Source organism: Asterias rubens, unplaced genomic scaffold (genome assembly GCF_902459465.1).
Source record: "Asterias rubens unplaced genomic scaffold, eAstRub1.3, whole genome shotgun sequence".
NCBI lineage: Eukaryota > Metazoa > Echinodermata > Asteroidea > Forcipulatida > Asteriidae > Asterias > Asterias rubens.
Window position 1 is genome coordinate 1 of NW_022985795.1, and position 20014 is coordinate 20014.

The 20014-nt window shown below is 38.2% G+C and overlaps 2 protein-coding genes and 1 non-coding gene across 3 annotated transcripts; 2 read left to right on the forward strand and 1 right to left on the reverse strand.

Annotated features, from left to right (window-relative positions):
- Nucleotides 1–13: 13 nt before the first annotated feature.
- On the reverse strand, nucleotides 14–7934 carry LOC117306700. Its single transcript, XM_033791181.1, has 6 exons — nucleotides 7729–7934; nucleotides 3624–3695; nucleotides 3009–3074; nucleotides 2015–2124; nucleotides 1182–1316; nucleotides 14–595 (listed from the first exon to the last, which is right to left on the reverse strand). The coding sequence occupies exons 1-6, from the start codon at nucleotides 7932–7934 to the stop codon at nucleotides 411–413; spliced, it is 774 nt and encodes a 257-aa protein (XP_033647072.1). The 3' UTR covers nucleotides 14–410.
- Nucleotides 7935–8486: 552 nt separating this feature from the next.
- On the forward strand, nucleotides 8487–17829 carry LOC117306701 (PHD finger protein 13-like). The gene is made up of 5 exons (XM_033791182.1): nucleotides 8487–8609; nucleotides 9048–9091; nucleotides 13062–13148; nucleotides 14742–14856; nucleotides 15683–17829. The coding sequence occupies exons 1-5, from the start codon at nucleotides 8588–8590 to the stop codon at nucleotides 15916–15918; spliced, it is 504 nt and encodes a 167-aa protein (XP_033647073.1). The 5' UTR covers nucleotides 8487–8587; the 3' UTR covers nucleotides 15919–17829.
- Nucleotides 15475–15547, forward strand: Trnan-guu. The gene has a single exon. It is a non-coding gene; the product is annotated as a tRNA-Asn (tRNA).
- Nucleotides 17830–20014: the final 2185 nt, after the last annotated feature.

Consider the following 20014-nt stretch of genomic DNA (forward strand, 5'->3'; position numbering starts at 1 on the left):
TTCTCGTTCTTAGAACTTATCACAGGAATGCTCCATTAGAGACGGAAGCTTAACAGACACACCCTTTTCGTCTGACAACTCAACTTGGATATAAATACCTATCTGGAAACCTTTTGGTGACACTTATATCCCAATGGGGAGATATATATGCCTTAATGGGTACCATTTCTCCCAGTTTGACTATTAATACCCATCAGGAAACGTTTAGGTAACAATAACAACCCATAACTTACTGTGGCCTTAATCAAGACAATTTTTACCCAATTTGGATATTACCGCCCATCAGGAAACCTTTAGTAACGGTACAATCCCAACCAGCTCCCCTAATTGGGTACTGATTAAACCCCTCTACTCACAATGAGGGATATCAACGATAACATTTGAGGAACGCCCACGTACCCATCCGGGTACTATAACTCTGTGGTGACGTCGCTGTAGACCCGGTTACCTGCCCCTGCGTCTTTACGCACCACTGAGTACCTGATGGAGGAGTTGTACGCCTCTTTCTGCTGGTGGGTCTTCCTAATGCTGAAGATGACGATCACCGTGCAGATAACGACTAGTACAATGATCGGTATGATGATGGCAAGTACGTCTGCAAAAACAAATGATTAAAGATTTGTTTTTATTTTTATGAAGTCTCGACACTCCTGGGGTGACAGGTCTTATTCTTCAGGCTGCGTCACGCATCTAGAACTCCCTACCACTTAATCTTAGATCTTGTCTTTGTACCACAAAATTTAAATCTCTCCTCAAAACACATCCCGTCTCAGGTTTTCAAGGATTAATTTTGTTGTGTTTAATTTCTTTCTGGTTTACTGCACCTTGAACACCCAGCAGGGAAGATATGTGCGCATTACAAGTCTTTTTTCCTTACAAGAGAGGAGGAGTTACAACTTTGAAGTTTGAGACCTATCCTTTAGCACACCATGTAATGGTTTACAAGGTGCTGTGACGCAATATGCAGCCAATCAAACCAGGAACACCGGGGCGAACCCCTTCTCTTTTTGAGAAGTGTGGTAGTTTTTTTTTCATGCGTTACACAACGATTGGTATCGTGGTGCAATCTACATGTACAGCCAATCATGCCAGAAAACATCAGGAAAAACCCCTTTTCTTACATGTCTTCAATACAAATGCATAAAGTGGTCAATGTTTGTCAAATAGATTGACGTCCTTACATAATTTATTTGTCGCCGGTGCCAGTGTGGTCCCCACCGTGGTGAATGTCATGGGTTCTGTCACTATGTCCGTCACTACTGGTGCTTGCTGTGAAGTGTTAACGTCTATTGCAGTTGGAGTGGGCTTTAAGGTTTCTGGATCATAAAACAAAAACAAGTTTGGTGAGAAAGTTATTTCATGTACTGCTGATCCTGTATTGCAAAGAATTCTTGTGACGGGCCAATCCCCGCCTCGGCTGGGTGAGACTTGGTTTTAAGTCTGACAAATGTCTGAGATATAAGGGTGATCTACAGACTTATTTGCAGGCTATCAACAACTTTACTGTTTTTTCTGAGGGCTAAAAACATTGGACATCAGAGTTTGGTATTCCAAGAAGAATGTCATGCCGGCTGGAGAAAGTCAATAATTCAATAACGTGTTAGAATAATAATACTAATAATAATAACATGCATTTATAAAGCGCTTAATACCAGGTTTCTAAGCACTGAACAAGAAGTGTATGATGACAAAAAAAGTGACAATTAAAAGTGGAATGAAATAGCTAGATAGCAGAAACTGAACAGCTTAGATGGCATGTTTGTGTGGATCAACATCTTTCTAACCATATGCATTTTATAAAAAAAACGGTTACAAACGCTTTTCAAAGACCAACTCGACCGATCCAAGGCAACATGTTCCTTTAACCGGTCTTGCTGGCTCTAGTCACTGTAAAAGAGCACTTGGTTTAAAATGCGTCGGAGTGTCCAATATACCCTGAATTCCCCAGACTTTAAATATTCAAAAATATATTTTCCAGAGGATACTTCAGGTTAGTTTATTATTTGAAACTTACCTAAGAATGTTGCAATTTGCACTTCTGAGTCACACGACCCAACAACTTGAGGAACATTTGTGAGCCACAATAATCTGTCATCACAGATTATTGGGTTATTATTAAGAATGCTGAAAGACAAGAAAACAAATCGATGTTGTTATAATAAAAATCATAACTAGTTTTATAGCATATTTTACATTTTGCGCTTTACATTAATGCTCAGGTCATAGGGCCAATGGGAGACTTTCTGGGACGATAGAGGGCAGCAGACTTACCGGGTAAATCCATTGTTCTCAGAATTATGCGCATGTTCAGAACTACGTAAACAATGGAAATTTACCCGGTATGTCTGCTTCCACCTAGCGTTGGAAAGTCTCCTATAACATTCCTGTAATCTTTCTCAGCTCCCTGTGAGTATACAGCCCAGGATTTCACAAAGAGTTAAGACTAGTCTTCAATCGACTTAGGACGAGTTACTCGTCCTAACTTAGGACTACCCATACGTTTTTAATATCTCCTAGGACTAGTCCTAAGTTAGGACTAGTCCTAACTCTTTTTGAAATCGAACCCTGACCTGCCATGGCGCTCTGAAGGCTTTTTCAAACACAATATCAACCTCTGCCATCGCAGGTACCCATTTATACGTCTGGGTGAAGAGAAGCAACTAGGTAAAGTATCTTGCTCAAGGACACAGGGGTCATGACCGGGACTTGAACCCACACCCCACTGACTAAACAATCAGGACCCAATTTCACAGAGCTGCTTAAATGCAGGAAATTGAGCAGGATACCAGTCACAAGTTGTACATGTGAAATGATATTTTGGCTGGTAACCTTATTTTGGTAAGCAAAACTTTGTTGTACTTAGCTACGTTTTGTGCAGCACCTTTAAATTGTTCCCATAACTTAAATTTGGTGATTGACTTGTGTCAACCACTAGTTCATCAAGGTGACTTGAGGGCAAGCACCATTTTGAAATGTTTATAACTATGTCCTTTTATATTAGTTCTTACACTATTGAAAGGTTTGAAGGCAAGCTCTGGTTTGCAATGCGAGTTAGCCCATTGTCTTCCAGAGATCTGTCAATAAAACAAAACAATATAAAATTGGTCAATCGACACGAAGAAACAATTCATAAAAAAATTAAGAACAAAGACAACGAGCCCCCCCCCCTCTCAAGTTAAGTCGATGGGTGGCATATTTGGCTCATGCAAGTTTGAAATGAGCTGCGACAAATTGCATAACAAGCCAAAATATGTCCAAAATACATGCACACACCAGGTTCCAGACTAGACTGCACATTGGTTTGTGCTGTATTTAGAAGGAAAATGACGCCCAGCAAAAAGTGACCAAAACTTGCTCCATTTAAGCGCCGATTCTGTGCTTACTGGTTTCACAGGTTAGCGGCAAATTTTGGCTTCTGCGCGAGCGTACTCCACGTTACTAGGCATTCTACGCTTACAAGGCTAGCGCAGAAATTCGGCGCTTGCATGTAAGCGAGGAATCACGATCGTAAGCGCAGAATTCGGCGGTAAGCAGAGCCACGAAATTTGGCCTAGGTCCCTCCATGTACTACTCTCTCAATATATACAGCTATCATGTAAACAAAGTCTTTGAGACGAACTTACATTGTTTGAAGCTGTGTGAACCCAGATAGGATGTCCATGTCAATTACTGGTATACTATTGTTGGTCACGCGTCTGTAAATTAAAAAGTGAAAGAGTTTAGAACTCTAGATCAACATTTTGAGGAAACAGGGCCCAATGTACATTGAAGCAGCCCGATTCCAGAACTGGAGTTTCATCTTTGAGAGGGCAAGGCCATTTTCATCTCAAAAAGGACACTTTCATTTAGAAAATCTTAAAATTCAATGGGAAACGTTTGATAGGGCTTGAATGCCAAGACCAGAGGCACTTGCGTCCTTCGCAAGACACTTTTGAACCATTGACCTTTGGATGGGATGCAAAGCTGTATAGGTTCAGGTTGTTGTGCTAGACAATTAAAAGAACCCAGTTAGGCCCCTTCACTTGATGTTTTAATAAGAAAAGAGGTTTGGGGTAGCATTCGTATTTGGTAGTGGCTGCTGAACTTACTGCAGCACCTTGTAAACCCTCGAAGGCATTACATAAAAGGGTCTCATAAATTCAACATATTTTGTTCAGAATCCTGTCTAAAAAATGTTCCTCTTTGTTCAAACGCCCGTAAGTATCTTATTTATATTGGTATAGGCCTCAAAATAACCCGCGGAACACACAGCAAGTGCCGTGGTGCCCTGTGCTTAAATTGCTGTGGTGCCCTTTGTAAAGTTCCAAAGTTCCTTATGTGCACTTTCCAGGCCTGGGTAATACTTCATGGAGGCATTGAAGCAATTGTCTCCATGCCCCCTGGTAAATGCCTCTGTGCCCTTGAAATGCTGACAGCAGAAATGTACGGTTTCCTCATAGGGTGCCCTTTAGGAAAACATGCCTTCGTGCCCTTGCCCTTTCAAAACCAAAGCATACATGCCTGACCCTGCATAATGCAGTGTATAGACTCTTATATTATTGTAAACACATTTCAGCTAAGTCGAAAAGTAATTTGCATTTATGAGGCTCTACTCAGAAAAGTATTGTTTGCTTACTTTACTGAGCAGTATTTTTGTAGTTAACTTACTGGCAAACTCCTTTTTCAACCTCAAAATAATTCCTGAGGGACAGTTTGAGCAAAAGCGAAAAAAAAATCTTCACATAACAACCTTTAAAAAAAGGTCCCTAGCAAAGAGAGAAAGCCCCAACAAAACCCAGCGACGATGCTTTTATAACATTTACAAGTGAATCTGAATGGCAAGTGTGTACACAGACAACCCAAGGGCTCTGTATTTTTACCCCTGGTCCCACTTTGCGCTCGTCGGACCATAAAATTACCTGTCAGGTACCAACAAAGAGAGGGCATTGTATGGTGTAGAAAATAGCTGGTATACAAGCTTTGCTTCTAATAATGGCTGGGTATATTAATAGGATTTTAAAGCGTTTACCTGGGTTCTCAACTTGGGGTGTGAAAGGCATTATAAGGGGTTGACTTTGAAGTCAGGGGGCCTAGGTGGTAACCTTACTAGGTGGTAAGCCCAACACTAAGGAGAGCAACTATTTTTATATATTAGGTGTTTAGCCTTCGAGAAAGACTCCGCTAGGGTTGAAAGACATTATAAGGGGTTGACTTTGAAGTCAGGGGGCCTAGGTGGTAACCTTACTAGGTGGTAAGCCCAACACTAAGGAGAGCAACTATTTTTATATATTAGGTTTTTAGCCTTCGAGAGAGACTCTGCTAGGGTTGAAATGTCACGACATTAACTATTTTTTGCACACCATCTAGGTCATTTTGGTTGAGAAGCAGTTTGCAACAGCTACTTCTATTTTCTCGGTGTACATTTCACTGAAGTAGGGGGCTTTCCACTTTTGCGAGAAAACTTTTTGTTATCACATACATAAACCATTAGAGCCAGAAGTGTTTACAACAAAACTATGACAGACTTATTAAAAACAAAACTATGATAGTCCAACAAAACTAGGCCTAACAGAGTTTAAAACAAAACTCTTTCAGAACTTAAAACAAAAATCTTTCAACTTTTGTTACAACAAAACAAAACCAGACATTACATAAAACTCTACCAGACTCTACTATGACAGACTTTTACAAGAAAACTACTGACAAACTTTACAACACAACTACATCAGACTCAAATCCACCAAAATACCAGACTTCAAAATACGAAAACTTCAAAATGTATCATGACTTCCACATTTATATGGGCTAAAAAAATACCCAAACTTGTCTCCATTGGTCCTTGGTCTCTGATTTACAAATAGTGTTTTATAGTGCACACAGGGAAAACAAATGTCACTTTGAAATGTAAGCTGTGATGAAATAAATAAATTGAACTAAATTGAATTGAGTTGAATTGAAAGAAAGAAACTATAAATAGTATAAATGTGTAAATTATCTCTTTTTTATGTGAGTGTTGGCTCTGAGAAGAGTCGCTGTGTTCTTGACGGGTATTCGTCTCAACTCAAGCAGTACTCCATTACTCTGCTCATTTTCAGGAGAAACTGAGTTAAATTGAATTGACTTTGAAATTCTACCGCGACTTTAACATACCTGGGATGCAGTGTACATGTATGATTGATTGCATGGCATTGCATACCACGCACATGAATTATAAGAACTATGCAAACACTTGTGTACACTATTTCAATGCTTGCACACATAGGGATAACCAATTTAGGTATGTACCGAGTTGTCAACTTGTGCACCGAAAGTAGGCCTATCAGCTGGTACAAGTCAATATCTACAAGTACTTTAGTACTCAAAACATAGGTACATGGCCCAATTTCATAAAGCTGTTTATAGCAGAAAATACTGCTTGATTAATTTCTTTACTAAGCAAAAATTGAGTGGGGACCAGCCACAACAATGTAACCTTGTACGTTTCTGCTATTCGCAATATTTATTCTGTGCTAAGCAAGTTTTTGTGCTTCAGCCCAATTTCATAAAGCTTTTATAAAGCAGAAAATACTGCTTGATTAACTTCTTTACTAAGCAAAAATTGAGTGGGGCACCGCCCACAACAATGCAAACTTATTTTTGGCTGGTTATATTTTTTGGCTGCTTATATAAGTAGTTTGTTGTGCTTACTTGCTTTATGGAGCCCAATTTCCTATGCTGTTTAAAGCAGAAAATACTGCTTGACAAAATCCTTTGCTAAGCAAAAATTAAGTGGAGCACCAGTCACAACAGTGTAAACTTTTAATGTAATTTTGGCTGGACAACATTCTTGACAAAAACATGTTTTTGTTGTTGCTCTGCTGTTTTCACAACAATTAGACAACAATAATAATAATAATAATTCAACAGAAATTTACCAAGTGAGTTTTATTGTATCACTCTTTTGATAAATTTGCCAAATCAAAAATGTATATTGATAAAATGGAGCTTTTTTGCACTACAATACATTGGTAAAGTAATTGTATTTTATTAGAAAACTTACAAGAAAGTTAGATGCGATAACGTTACCCTCCTCCCGACGGCGGAAGAAAGTATAGAATGATGTCACCCAGCAGGGGTGTCTGTGTGTCTTTTGGACACCCGTTTAAAATTTTGACAACCTGTTTTACCTGTTGTATTAACGTGCTAGGTATTTATAGGACTAATTGTATGACTAAGACTAAAAGAGAACAATTTGACACCACCCAGTTTTAAAATTTCCAGCAAGTTTGGACATTATTATAGTTTCTTTTTTACTTACAAAATCCTGGCTAAAACCATGTTTAATATTATAAGTTGTGTTGTTATAATTAAATTATGTTTCATTTAGTTTAATAACTTTAAAATTTTAACATTGTTTTCTAATTACGTGCAACTAATTATAACAAAATCCTACCACTTTTACAATAATGATCATGATGATCGAAATTCCTCCCTTTCTGTTCAACAGCCATATTATTAAAATTAGTCTATTTACAGTAACCAGGAAATAACAACCAACAGAAAAGGGCCCAGGTACAGAAAAGCAGTCATGGACTGTCTGGTTACCGACCCACCCCAACAGCTTACTAGCTACACACAAAGTCTGTACCCTGGACCCCCGACACAATCCAAGCGTGCAGCCCGAGTCAATTTCGCCCGTCCTGCAGCTCCGATCTACGGTCAATATAATCGTGAGCAACGACCATAAAATTGCCTTCTAATTGTACTTACATATGAATAATCGTATCCTTGTGCGGAACATCTGTTGGAAACTCCGTCAAATTAGCTGATATGCACAAGAAAACCTTTTCAGTGCATGTGCATTTACTTAGCAAGGGATCGGTGCAGTTTTGTGAGCTGACAAAGCTTAAAAAGAGGAAAAACACCATGCATTTTATGGAGCAGTTTGTGGGTTTAGCGACTACTGTTCGCGCCATGTTGAAAGAGTAGTGGTGTATTTATCATTCGAATCCCGCTTACGCTCCGGTCAGTATCAGTATGTAAAAATTGTCTTTGATGCTCCCTGTTAGATTATAAGTAATTGAATATCTTAAATTTATCGACACAATATATTAATTTTAGGTTTTCTAAGTTTTTATTTCATGTAAAAAGAAAAACAAAACAAAAAAACAACACAATAATGTGCGACCCTTAACGTAAGTAGTAATACAATACCAATTATTTTAATAAGCAAACGGATTTTCTTTGCTTTTTGTTCTGTTCTGCAAAACAAATTGAAAAGCTACTGTCGACTGATGTCTACTCTTGCCATGTTTTGTATCCTCTTAATCGTCGGTAAACAAATCTTAAGGAAAACAAATTTAACGAGAGTAATTCAAGCGCATTTTGTCAAAACAGTCACCCCCATAATCGAATGGGTGTTACCAGGAAGTTCGTCAAAGTGACCTCAGAATCTAATTATGCATGTAAATGAGCTTGGGGTCACGCCCCCGCTCAGGATCCCATAAGCTTATCGGTGAGAATTTACGAATCGGACAGAATTTATGTCTCGCAGCCGCTCCAAATTTCTACGTTTTTCTTGAAAACTTGCCGGACAATTCCCCAATCTATTGGGCTTCGATGAACCGCCATGTCTAGTGAAGTATTTACAGGTGAGTTTCAAAGATTTCATCGTCTAGATTGGTTGAAAACAGTGCGTTTTCATTATGGAAAAAATGGAAACTGTGATTTCGGTAAACCAATCAACATGGATGGTCTTATCACACACACACGACGGTTGTCAATTTTTTTCGCGATATCCTTGTCAATCCAACAGCAGTTTCATGAATTTAACAGAAAACATTGCTTTTGACAAATGGAACATGACATTTCTTCATACTTACATTACTTGTCATACTCTGTAAAATGTAAAAACTTTGGTGATTTGGGCCACAACGAATCGTTTTTTAAACGTCCTTCGGTGCCTTTGAAATTTTGAATGGTCCGTGTGTTGTGTCGGAATTTCGAATTCTGAGAAAAACATTTTCCTTTCCTCCCATTCCAGCGTTGGTAGTGCGTTCTAAATTTGGTTTTATTTCCTTTTTTTGCAGTACCAGTCCCGACGAAAAAGCACAGAAGAGAGTTTAGGATGTCGGTAAGTGAATTATTGTGTAATTATTGTGATTTGTAAACATGACAACTGCCCAACGTAGAGGACTTTTTTAGCGCGATGACCATGCCGTGTTTACAACGAAAAACCTCCGGTGGTTTTATGAACGTTCGCGCTGCGGATGTGTTTTCGTACAGTTTTGGTCACCGTGTTTCGTTACGTTTTTACCGTTTTCGTCTAAACTGACTGACAAATTTCCTTAATAATTGCTCTGCGGATACTTTAAGTATTCCTTTCTAAGGATGCAAATTTTCAGGCACTTTTACCGATTAGTTTTTCTGAAAACAGTCAAAGTTTGCGACTAATTTAATCAAAATCTGGAATATTTTGTATCGATTGGGCAATTACCCTCCAAATATTCAAATTCACTCTGCAATCTAAAAAACTGTTCGTACGATTTTCTCCAAACTTTCACCAGTTAACAGTAACATCAAAGCGGACACCTTATGCAAAGTTGACAAAAATCCATCCATAAAGTGATATATTTTACTGCATTTTTCCCCGATTGTCACGGTAAATTCCAAGATGGCAGCCGTCGTATGTATGTGTATTGAATGACACTAAAAAAATGTGAATGACCAAACACGTTTTAATATTTGAAATTTCGGACAACTTCTTCAAAAATAATGATTCTGTGTGGATAGACGAGGTGTTTTAATTAACAGTTGCCCTCTTTTTAATGTAGTAACTTATGTAACAAATTAATTATGGATTTCGCAATTTGTATGTTTTTGTTTGTTAAATTTTGTGAAAAGGCAAGGAACCTGTGTATGAGAGTATTATGAGAAGTTTGAACAGCTGTTCTTTAAAAAAAATCAATTTATCCAGTGTTTTGGTTGTTGGTCAATTTTTTGTCTTTTTGCGATTGAAAACAGAGGAAAGTAACATCTGAATCTGGTCTTTGGTTTGATTTTGTTTGCCTTTATTTTAATCATAAGTTTAAAAACTTAGGGGGCTGAGGGTATAACTGTTGTTTGGTTTAGTGTTTCTGTTTTTGTTTAGTTTTAGTACCAAAAAAGAAAATAATTTTTTATCAATCTAACCCATAGAGTTATATTAAGCATTAGAGGGCGCACTGGCCTATATACGCGACCCGGCATGCGCGCAGGCGGCCATTTTCTAAGTTGACAAAACAGGCATCGCACAGCGTGTGTTTGTGCGGCCATTTTGTGGGTTGACACAGCATCGCGTATAGCGTTCAATAAACACGAACTCCAACGTTTACTTCATATTCAATGCGCATGCATAATAATGGTGCGCGTGTCTCCTTGCGGTCCCGTCGCGTTTGTGCAAGAAGCATCACCAGTGCGCCCTCTAGTTCTTACATATTAACTCTACGATCTAACCACTTTAGACGGAATGATTGTTCCTCGGTTTGCTGATATTTTAAATCTTTAGCAGTTTGAACGTGGGATCCATTCAAACTTGTGATTTCTTTCCTCCCTCACATTTTAAAGCAATAATTATTGTACTAAGACTACTGAACGCAAGTGTTTAAAATTTTTGTTTAATAACTCAGTGAATACGTGTGGCAGACTTTCCTGCTCTGTTTTATGTTAGAATTTTTGTGTGTACTGTACCCGTACACCGAATCCGATGTGTATAAAGCACTGTATACTCGGAACTTTTCCGAATACTGTGGAAAAAAACCCATCGCAAACCACTCAGGTGGGATTCAAACCCACAACCTTTGCCATGCTAGAGCAGGATGTCTTACCAGCACTAGACCACGAGCTAGCCTGGTGGCTAGAGTCAGTTTGAAATAAGATGTTGCAATCATGGTTTTCATTTTTAATCACACCACTTGTTGCCTTTTTTTATACCCAGTTGTGCGCGTTGTTTTCGGTGGAACCATGTACCGTTATTATGGTGTGTCATGTGCGCCAGGGGATAAGAGCACCGGGCCCAAGCTCCGACAGCAAAGAAGGGGCTCGAATCCCAGTCTTGACACTTTTAATAGTTACTAAGACCAAATTGCTTCGTCCTTTGGATGGGATGTAAAGCCGTCGGTATCGTGTGTTACTTGTTAAAGACCCAACAAGGCAGGGGCACCAAGGCAGGGGTCAGGGGCATAGAGGCAATTGCCTCAAAGTATTCTTGGCCTCAATTACGAGCAGGGAAATCCGTGTCACTTTTGCAGGTTTCGCTTGATGAAGTACAAATGTAACCAGGCTTACACAAGTTTAAACAAATTGGTGTGCAAAATGTTTACACCTCCTCCCAACCTTTTGCTGAATTTCACAATAATGTTGAAAACGCCCTCTTGTGCACAACAAATGCGTTAAGGTTTGAAAACGCTTCAAACATTTATGAATGGGAATCAAAGTGTGTTGAATCGGTTTTCAACTAGTGGTTTAAACCCGCCGAGGCCTGGTTCTTGATAATTTACCTCGACTTCGTCTCGGTAAAATTATCAAGAACCAGGACTCGTTGGGATTAAACCACTAGTTGAAAACCTCTTCACCACAAATTGATTCCCTTATTTTGGCATGGCATGGCCTGTGGTTTATGGATCAACCATAGAGCTATAGGATCAACACTATTCAGCAGACATCAATATTCATAGCCTTTTATACCAGTTCATTAGCATAATTTATATACTATGAATAAACATGAGTTGGACTGTACCATTGTGAACCACCAACTTTTAATGGGTTTGTTTCTTCAATGTGTACTGAGTACAACATTTACATGTAATAGTAATGACACTTGTAAATGAATGCGCACAGAATGTTGACAGAAACTAGGTTACAACTGGGCCCAATTTCATAAAGCTGCTAAGCACCAAAATTTGCTTAGCATGAAATTGTTGCCTTGATAAAGACAGGATTACCAGTAAAATTTCCACATGATTTTCAGCATAAGCAAACAATAGCTGAACACCAGTAATAAGCGATATGCAACAAATGGAAATTTGGTCGGTAGACCTGTTTTTTCAAGGAAGAAATTTCGTGCTGAGCAAATTTTTGTGCTTAGCAGCTCTATGAAATTGGCCCCTAGTTTTGGCAAACCTAATACAATGTGTATTGTTGTCTTATACATTTAGGCCGTGTCCCAAACGGCAACTTCGGCTACAGCTACGGCTAGATCGCGCGCGTCTGCCTATTCTTCAACACTGGTAGACGCGCTGATCTAGACGTAGCTGTAGCCGAAGTCGTCGTTTCGGACACGGCCTCACTTCTCACGTTTTGTTTTAGCTGGTTTATTCCATAGTGGGGTTTCAATGTATAAGAGGGTTCCCACAACACCCTGTGCATTTCTTGGTGTCTGTTAGTAGTTTATCTAATATTATATTTATTATATAGGATTTGAGGCATTGCATGGTGAGGTATCTATGTATATTTGGTTTGCGGTAACACCATGTGTGTATCTACTTGCCAGGTAGAGTTGTTCTTAGGGAAGCAGGACAGTTCTTTTCAGAACTGAGAAGTCTCCCGAACCTCCGATTATCTACGCCGCGGTAGTAGAATTAAGCAAGACAGTTCCCTAAGAACAACTCTACCTGGCAAGTAGATACACACATGGTGTTACCGCAAACCCAATTACATTATATTTATTGTCGTCTTCTTTTATAATGTTCCTATGTACCCTGTGGTGGTGCAATTTTATGTCTTTTTTTCTGTGCAATTTTTATCAATATTTTTACCTTGTAATGCCACATTATTCAGCTTCGTGCTGCCAGTTGGTTTTTTAATAAAAATGGATGAATGAATGAATGAAAAAGTTGTTATAGTGACATTGTTCAATATGTTAGAATGTGAGCAAGTAAATATTTTGTTGTGGTATAATTTTTTTGAGAGTGAGACAGGGGAATATATAATATATACATTTAATTTTGTTGTGAAATTGTGTTTTATTTTTCCATCAGACATCATTTTTGTTTGATGACTTTCAAGCTATACATTACAAACAGTTCACTTTAATATTTAAAATGTTTTTCTCTTCCTTTCTACAGCCCTCGCCTAAAAAGAGAAAAACCATGACGGATTTTAACACATTTTGTACCTGGGTTCTAGACTATGAGGCATCGTTGCAAGGAGAGGTACGTCATAAAATTATTTAATAAGTTGCTCTGTTTCATTTCTATTTTGTTATCATTTGTTTTAATTACCTCGCAACATTTGTTTCCCCTTCGAAGTCCTGTTCATACTTCCTGCGGCTGTTTTCGCAGCGAATGTTTCGCAAGGGTTCAGAACAAGTCGCCTCTGGCGAATTATTTTTGTTGTGAATTTATGAACGTTAAACTTGTGTTATAATCTGATTTCGATATTCTTTTTGCCCTAAGAAAAATCAGCAGATTTGTATTATATAGCCAGAACTAAAGTCTTTACAAATCTATGTCATTTACTGATTTATTTTGACTTTGTACTCAAAATAAGATTCTACTGTTTTCCGAAGGGATGTTATCATACCAGATTCTTATAACATTTAAAACATTTGAATATAATTTTATGTTTGCTTTACTTTTGCTAAGAAGACGTATAATGTTTTTCATACTTTGTTCTTTATACAAAACTATAAAATTCTTCATTATTTTCCTGTTGCAAATTTTTATTTTTTATGTCAATGTGAAAAACCCCTGTACAAATAATGGTTGTGTCCGGTGTATATTTGAAAGGTCAACCCTGTGGTTGGGTCACATTCCTTTTAAAGGCACTATTAACATATGGAAACAACCATTATGGAATAGGGGTGTGCATTTTGAATGTTTACAATTAATCTCTCTGATACTGTGTTCTGTAAATGGTGCATTGAACTGGTCCTTGCTCAATGGTTTAAAAGAGGTTTTTAAATAATATAAATAAGTTTTAATATATTGAATGCTTAGTTATTGTTGTCTTTTATTGTTTTGTGACACACTTTAACAATCTCCACACTGTTTCGTTGGTTTATTCTGTTTTGTAAAGTGCTTTTTAAAATCTTATTCTTGTCACAAATTGTACATGTGACATGGTATTGTGACAGTGTCACTGACAACCTTTTTCTGGTTAGCACAATTTTGTTTTGCTTAGCTTAATTTTGTGCTTTAGCAGCTCTATGAAATTAGGTCCCAGGGTTACCAAAAGGTAAATTCAACTCAATTCATTTTGTGTTGGAAGACTTATCTTCTAAGGATCGCTTATGAACTGTAAATAAGTACTCCCATTTCTGCGTGCTATTGACTTAAAACAGAGAAGAAAATTCTTCCCTGTTTTTGACAGTTTTGGTGTTTTTAGTATTTTTTGCTTGACAGTATATAGTCAATCATCATTTTGGTACTTTTTAACTTTTAATGTTCATCCATTGTTGTTTAAATGTTAATGTGTGTAGCGTATAATATTTTTAAATTGACTAGTATTGCTTAAGATTTTTGAACAGCGCTTTGACGCTGTTGCTTTATGCGCTTCATAAATGTTGGTTATTATTATTATTAACATAGGCCTATCTTAGAATTTGAATACCAGTTTCAGTCTTTCTTTTGTTGCAATTACTCGTAATATATTATTAATTTAAATTACCCATGTATACAAGTATATAACCTTATTATGTAGGCCTACATTTTGTTGTACTAAGACAACGGTTCATGTGTACATTAACATTAACGATTAATTCGCAGGTATTGAAATAACTGTTTTTTTATTGGGTTTTTGTTTAGGAGCATATTAAGAAGAGAAGCCCGAGTCCGCTTGATAGTGAAGGTAACAGTACATCAAGCAGTGATGTCTCTGACATTGTACAATTCACACCGAGGTCACATCATAAGGTCAAAGGTAATATAGCCCCTGTTATTAAACTAGTAAATGAATACCTACGTATAAAACGTATAAAACTGAAGTTTAATGGGTTTTAGGCATTACATTGTTATCAATCATGTCAATATATATATTTGGTTTGCAGTAACACCATGCTTTCTCACATCTTGCCAACCATCTTCTGAAAATGAATTTAAGACTTAAACATGACTCTACAGTCTTACCTCCATCCCCTCTCCCTTGTCCTCCATTATTCATCTGTTGCAAATGTAGCGTTGTGTACGGGGGAGGGGCAAGTGGAGGGCAGGGTCACAATACAAATCAACGTGGCAAACCACCCATCCTAAAAGTTAAGACGAATCTTAGTGCTTTGTGATTTTCTTTCTGCCTTACTCTCTCTTTTAATTTCTCTCCACTTGGCTGATTCTGTTATCTGGTGAGACTAGAATATCAATATAAACCACAAGGGAAACTGACTGGGTAAATTTGTAAATGATTTTTTCCCCTAGCTGCCGCTTCCCAGGTTGTATCGTAATTTGGGTGTGATCCCTGGCTACACGGCAGTTAACGGTTGTATGGCTTCTGACTGGCACCCCGAACAAAGATATTGACAAAATAGGGACACCGCCAATATAGGGCTAGATAGCTCAGTTGGTAGAGCGCCGGCATGTTAATCCGGAGGTCGTTGGTTCGAATCCCACTCCAGTCAATTCTTTGTTCAACCCCAAAAATCTGGTGAGACTAGAATACATAAGTTGTGTTTTCAATTAGCCTTTGAGAAAACGCTGCTAAAGTCAAAACGTCAGACCAAAAACTATTCTGTATTTTTCTACTCTGCACACAGATGAAGATTGGGAGCTCGTCACTTGTTATTGCTGCAAACCGTTTGCCGGCCGTCCCATGATAGAATGTTCCGAGTGCGCAACCTGGATCCACTTATCTTGTGCTAAGATCCGAAAAAACAATGTTCCTGAGATTTTTACTTGCCAGCAGTGCAGAGACTCAAAATATGAAATCCGACGCTCGAACCGAGCGCGAGAACCAAAGAAACAATTCAAAGAGCTCTACGAGGAATTGTGAGAACTCGCGAGTTAGTGTTCGCTTTTGATACAGTCGCTCATCAAGAAAGTCACCCCAAAGGAAAAGATCGTGAAGAAAGTAAAACATATTTTGTCATGAAGGATTGAGTTTTACAGGGATGAGAAATCTTAGATTTTCATCTGGTTCAAACTTTTTAAGTCAGCCTTGCGAAGAAAATCAGCAACTATTTTTCCACGTTATTAAGAAATCCTGCTCTTTGATCTACTTCTCTCGTGCTGAGGACACTGTTCCTAAAAGCTCTGTGAAATATATAAACCCCAGTTACTAAAAGCTGGAAATGCCCTCATTTCAAATTTGGGTCACTTTTTTAGACTCTTCGGCAGCAATGACTCTCACTGGTTTATGGACAATCCAGAATTCCTTAGCAGGCTTCGATCATTTCTGTCTGGGTTGTGCCTCATTCTTCTAGTCAATGCATCCATAGTGAGGCTGGATGGACAAATTTAGTCTAGTACCTATGGACAAGATGGACACCTCAGTTGGCATTGTCAGTTCGGACACAGGGAGCTCAACGAAATATGAAGTTGGTCTTGGCTGCCATTGAATAGGAGTTTGCCAAAACAGACAACCCAAGCCAAGAAGAAAGCAAATAAAAGGGAAAATGTCTTAAGTTCTAGACAGCAATTTCCTTATTTGAGAGTTCATCTGCCAGTGCTTCAACAAGTAAAAACGGGTGCTAAAGAAGAGATAGGAGGAATCATGTTCTTCGACAACTTATCCAATTCTTAAAGAGTTTCAACATTTTCCTCATGGCCTTCATAATTTCTTAAATAGGAGGAACCAAGTTCTCCGACAAATTCATCCAGTTCTAAAAGAGTTTCAAGAAAGTAATAACCTGGACAAGTTTTAGGTACAACAATGTCTTCAACAGTTTCTTGGAAAATTTGTACATTTTCCTCATGACCATCAATGAGTTCTTCAATAGGAGGAGTCAAGTTCTTCAACAACTTTACCCAGTTCTACAAGAGTTTCAAGAATGTAAGAACTTGGCTCTACAACTGCAAGTACAACAGTGTCTTCAACAATTTCTTGGAGAACAACTCCATCTTGACAACTTCGTCCATTTCTATAAGAGTTTCAAAGTAATAACTCTGACAAGTTCTTCAAGTGCAACAAGTCTTCAACAATTTCTTGAAGAACTTCAACAAGTTCTTTAAGAACCTCAACCTGTTCCAGCAGCCACTCCGGACCTTAGGATCTTATGCCGTTTGGATTCATTTTATAACAAAATTGACGAGCGAACTGATTCTGCTGATTTTTAACAGTTGTTCTCAAGGAATGCACAGAGGAGCATTTCAACAGGGTTCCTTGATGGAACGTTTTCACCTCAAAAAGTAAGTGTGAGGGTGACATTGGGGAACGAACTGAAAACAAACACATTGTCTCCGAGAGCTGTAAATATTAAAATTTCTTATAAGTGCTTCTCTGGAGAACTGCGATGTCACACTTCGGAGTTTTATTTAAAAAAAATTCAGTAGTGTATCATATGGGAACTATAGGCCTATATGAAAATGAAACTTAATAATATTATTTATGCAGTGTTCTCGTTTTACAGTGGTTCATTGGCCAAATGCTGACACTTGAGGGCCAGTAACCATTCTTCCCAACACCCCAAAGATCTTGTTTTGTCCAAACATTCAGGAATTTGGGTCCAGAATGCTCTACACGGTTTCAAAACAAAATCCTGGGGAGAATCCTGGAAATAGGACACTTTTGGTACAATGTTTTAAAGCGGCAACTAAATACCTACAATTTCACATGTACAAAGGTATAGTTTAAGCTTCCCTGTGTCGACCCCAAGGTGTTCATTCGGGTGATCCCCTGACAAGAGCTAATCAAACAATCACTCAGACGCCATGCACCTCGGGCCAGCCCCAAGTGACCCACTCCACGAGCAGGGCACTTGGGGCTGACCCGGGTGAGCCCCTGGAATGACGTCAAAGCTATTCGAACCGGGGGCAGATCAGGGTTGACCCGGGGAAGCTAACCAAACGCAACCTTTGTGTATTTTAGCACATCTCAATGCACATTTTTGGTACATGTACATGAAACTGCAATCAATTTTTTTTTGTCACAAAATTAACTCTGATGTTACGCAAAAATGATGGTGCAAGAAATAAACATTTTGCAAAAAAAAAAACTCAAAAAGGCTGGAAGAAGGAAATAGTCCGGTTTCTTTTCGTACGATGAATATTACCATCTGTCACTGTTATTTAATACAGGGAACATTTCCAAGATGTTGGCAGATGATTGGTCATAGTCTATTTCAGTGATATTTTTTTTAGTGAACAAAGCAAATAAAAATGTTAACAAAGGCAATGCACAATCACTGAGTAGAGACAAAATAGATAAAAAACCATGGCAACAGAAAACGATGTATATAAAGAGAATTGTTCTATTTCATGTAAACACTGCCAGAAGTCTTATGTGTGTTTAGAGATATCTGTGTTTAGAGATATCTGTGTTTTTGTCGATTGTTATGTGTTATTTGAGACACTGCATGGTAAGGTGTCAACATACAATGTTATTGGTCTGAAGTAACACCATTTGTGTATCTTCATGCTGGGTAGATTATGTTCTTTTGAGAACTTGTCTTGCTATTTATTCTACTGCCGCAGAGTTGATTTTTTGGAGTTCCGGAGACTTCTGATTGTTCTTTTTACAGGCCTGGAATTTCATCTTTGAGAGGACAAGGCCATTTTCATTTTGCAAAGGGCACTTCCATTGGAAAATCTTAAAGTCTATGGGAAACTTTTGAAGGGGCACTAAGGCCAAGACCAGGGCAACGGTAGGCCGTGGCGTGTAGAACATGTAGAACTGAAAAATCTCCAAGATTCTGAAAAAAATCTACGCGCCAGTTTATTTTCATTTGATTTTATTTGGCAGCAAACATGAAAAATCACATTTAAAAAAATGACAAAGATCGTCAAGAACAAGCAATACAATAGTTTTAAAGGCAGTGGACACTACTGGTAATTGTCAAAGACACTTCCTTGGTGTATCTCAACATATGCATAAAATAACAAACCAGTGCAAATTTGAGCTCAATCGGTCATCGAACTTGCGAGATAATAGTGAAAGAAAAAACACCCTTGTCCCACGAAGTTTTATGCATTTGGGTGGTTGATTTCGAGACCTCAAGTTCTAAATCTGAGGTCTCAAAATCAAATTCGTGGAAAATTACATCTTTCTCGAAAACTATGGCACTTCAGAGGGAGCCGTTTCTCACAATGTTTTATACTATCAACCTCTCCCCATTACTTGTCACCAAGAAAGGTTTTATGCTAATAATTATTTTGAGTAATTACCAATAGTGTCCACTGCCTTTTAAGAAGAAGACAAAATATTAAATAACACTTGGCGAAGTACTGAGAACCTGGCCTGGTCGCGGGCAGGTACATGCAGGAAACAACCTCCAGTGGGGTTGGTACACAAAAACGTTTCGACGCAAAACAAAAGATAAGAACCCTGGCAGGGAAAGGGCATTTTATTTAGAATAAATAGCAAGACAAGTCCTCAAAAGAACATCTACCAAGCAAGTATATTGTATAGACGTATGGTGTATGGTGTTCCGCAAACTGTGTTTATGGATTAACATTTTGAGCTCCACAGGGAGTTGGACATTCAATAAGTGATTTGTTAGTTAGATTTTGGAACTAAAGACCTTTGTCACGGTGTGGCCATCTTGATTTTACTCCATTCCAACTCATTGTAACCAAACTGAGGTTGGACGAAATAATAGTCTGGTGCCATGCGCAATGAATGTTAGCTTTCATTACTGTTATTGGAAACAGGGAACATGACCAAGATGGTGACAGTGTGATAAAGGTCGGTTGGAAGTTGACAAACTAGTTCCCTCAGCTTTTACCTCGGAACTAAGTCAACTTCCAATACCTCGGGGAGCTAATATCGACTGTCTAACCATGTTAACTTAGTATAATTTTACCTTGTTAATATTGCATACATGTATGCAACAGTTTATTGTTAAGAAAATTTCGACTGTTTGTTTGTTTTTGGTTTCAAGATTGTGGTGTGTAAATGTGTGTGTATATGTTTAGTCTCTTTTCCAGCAGTT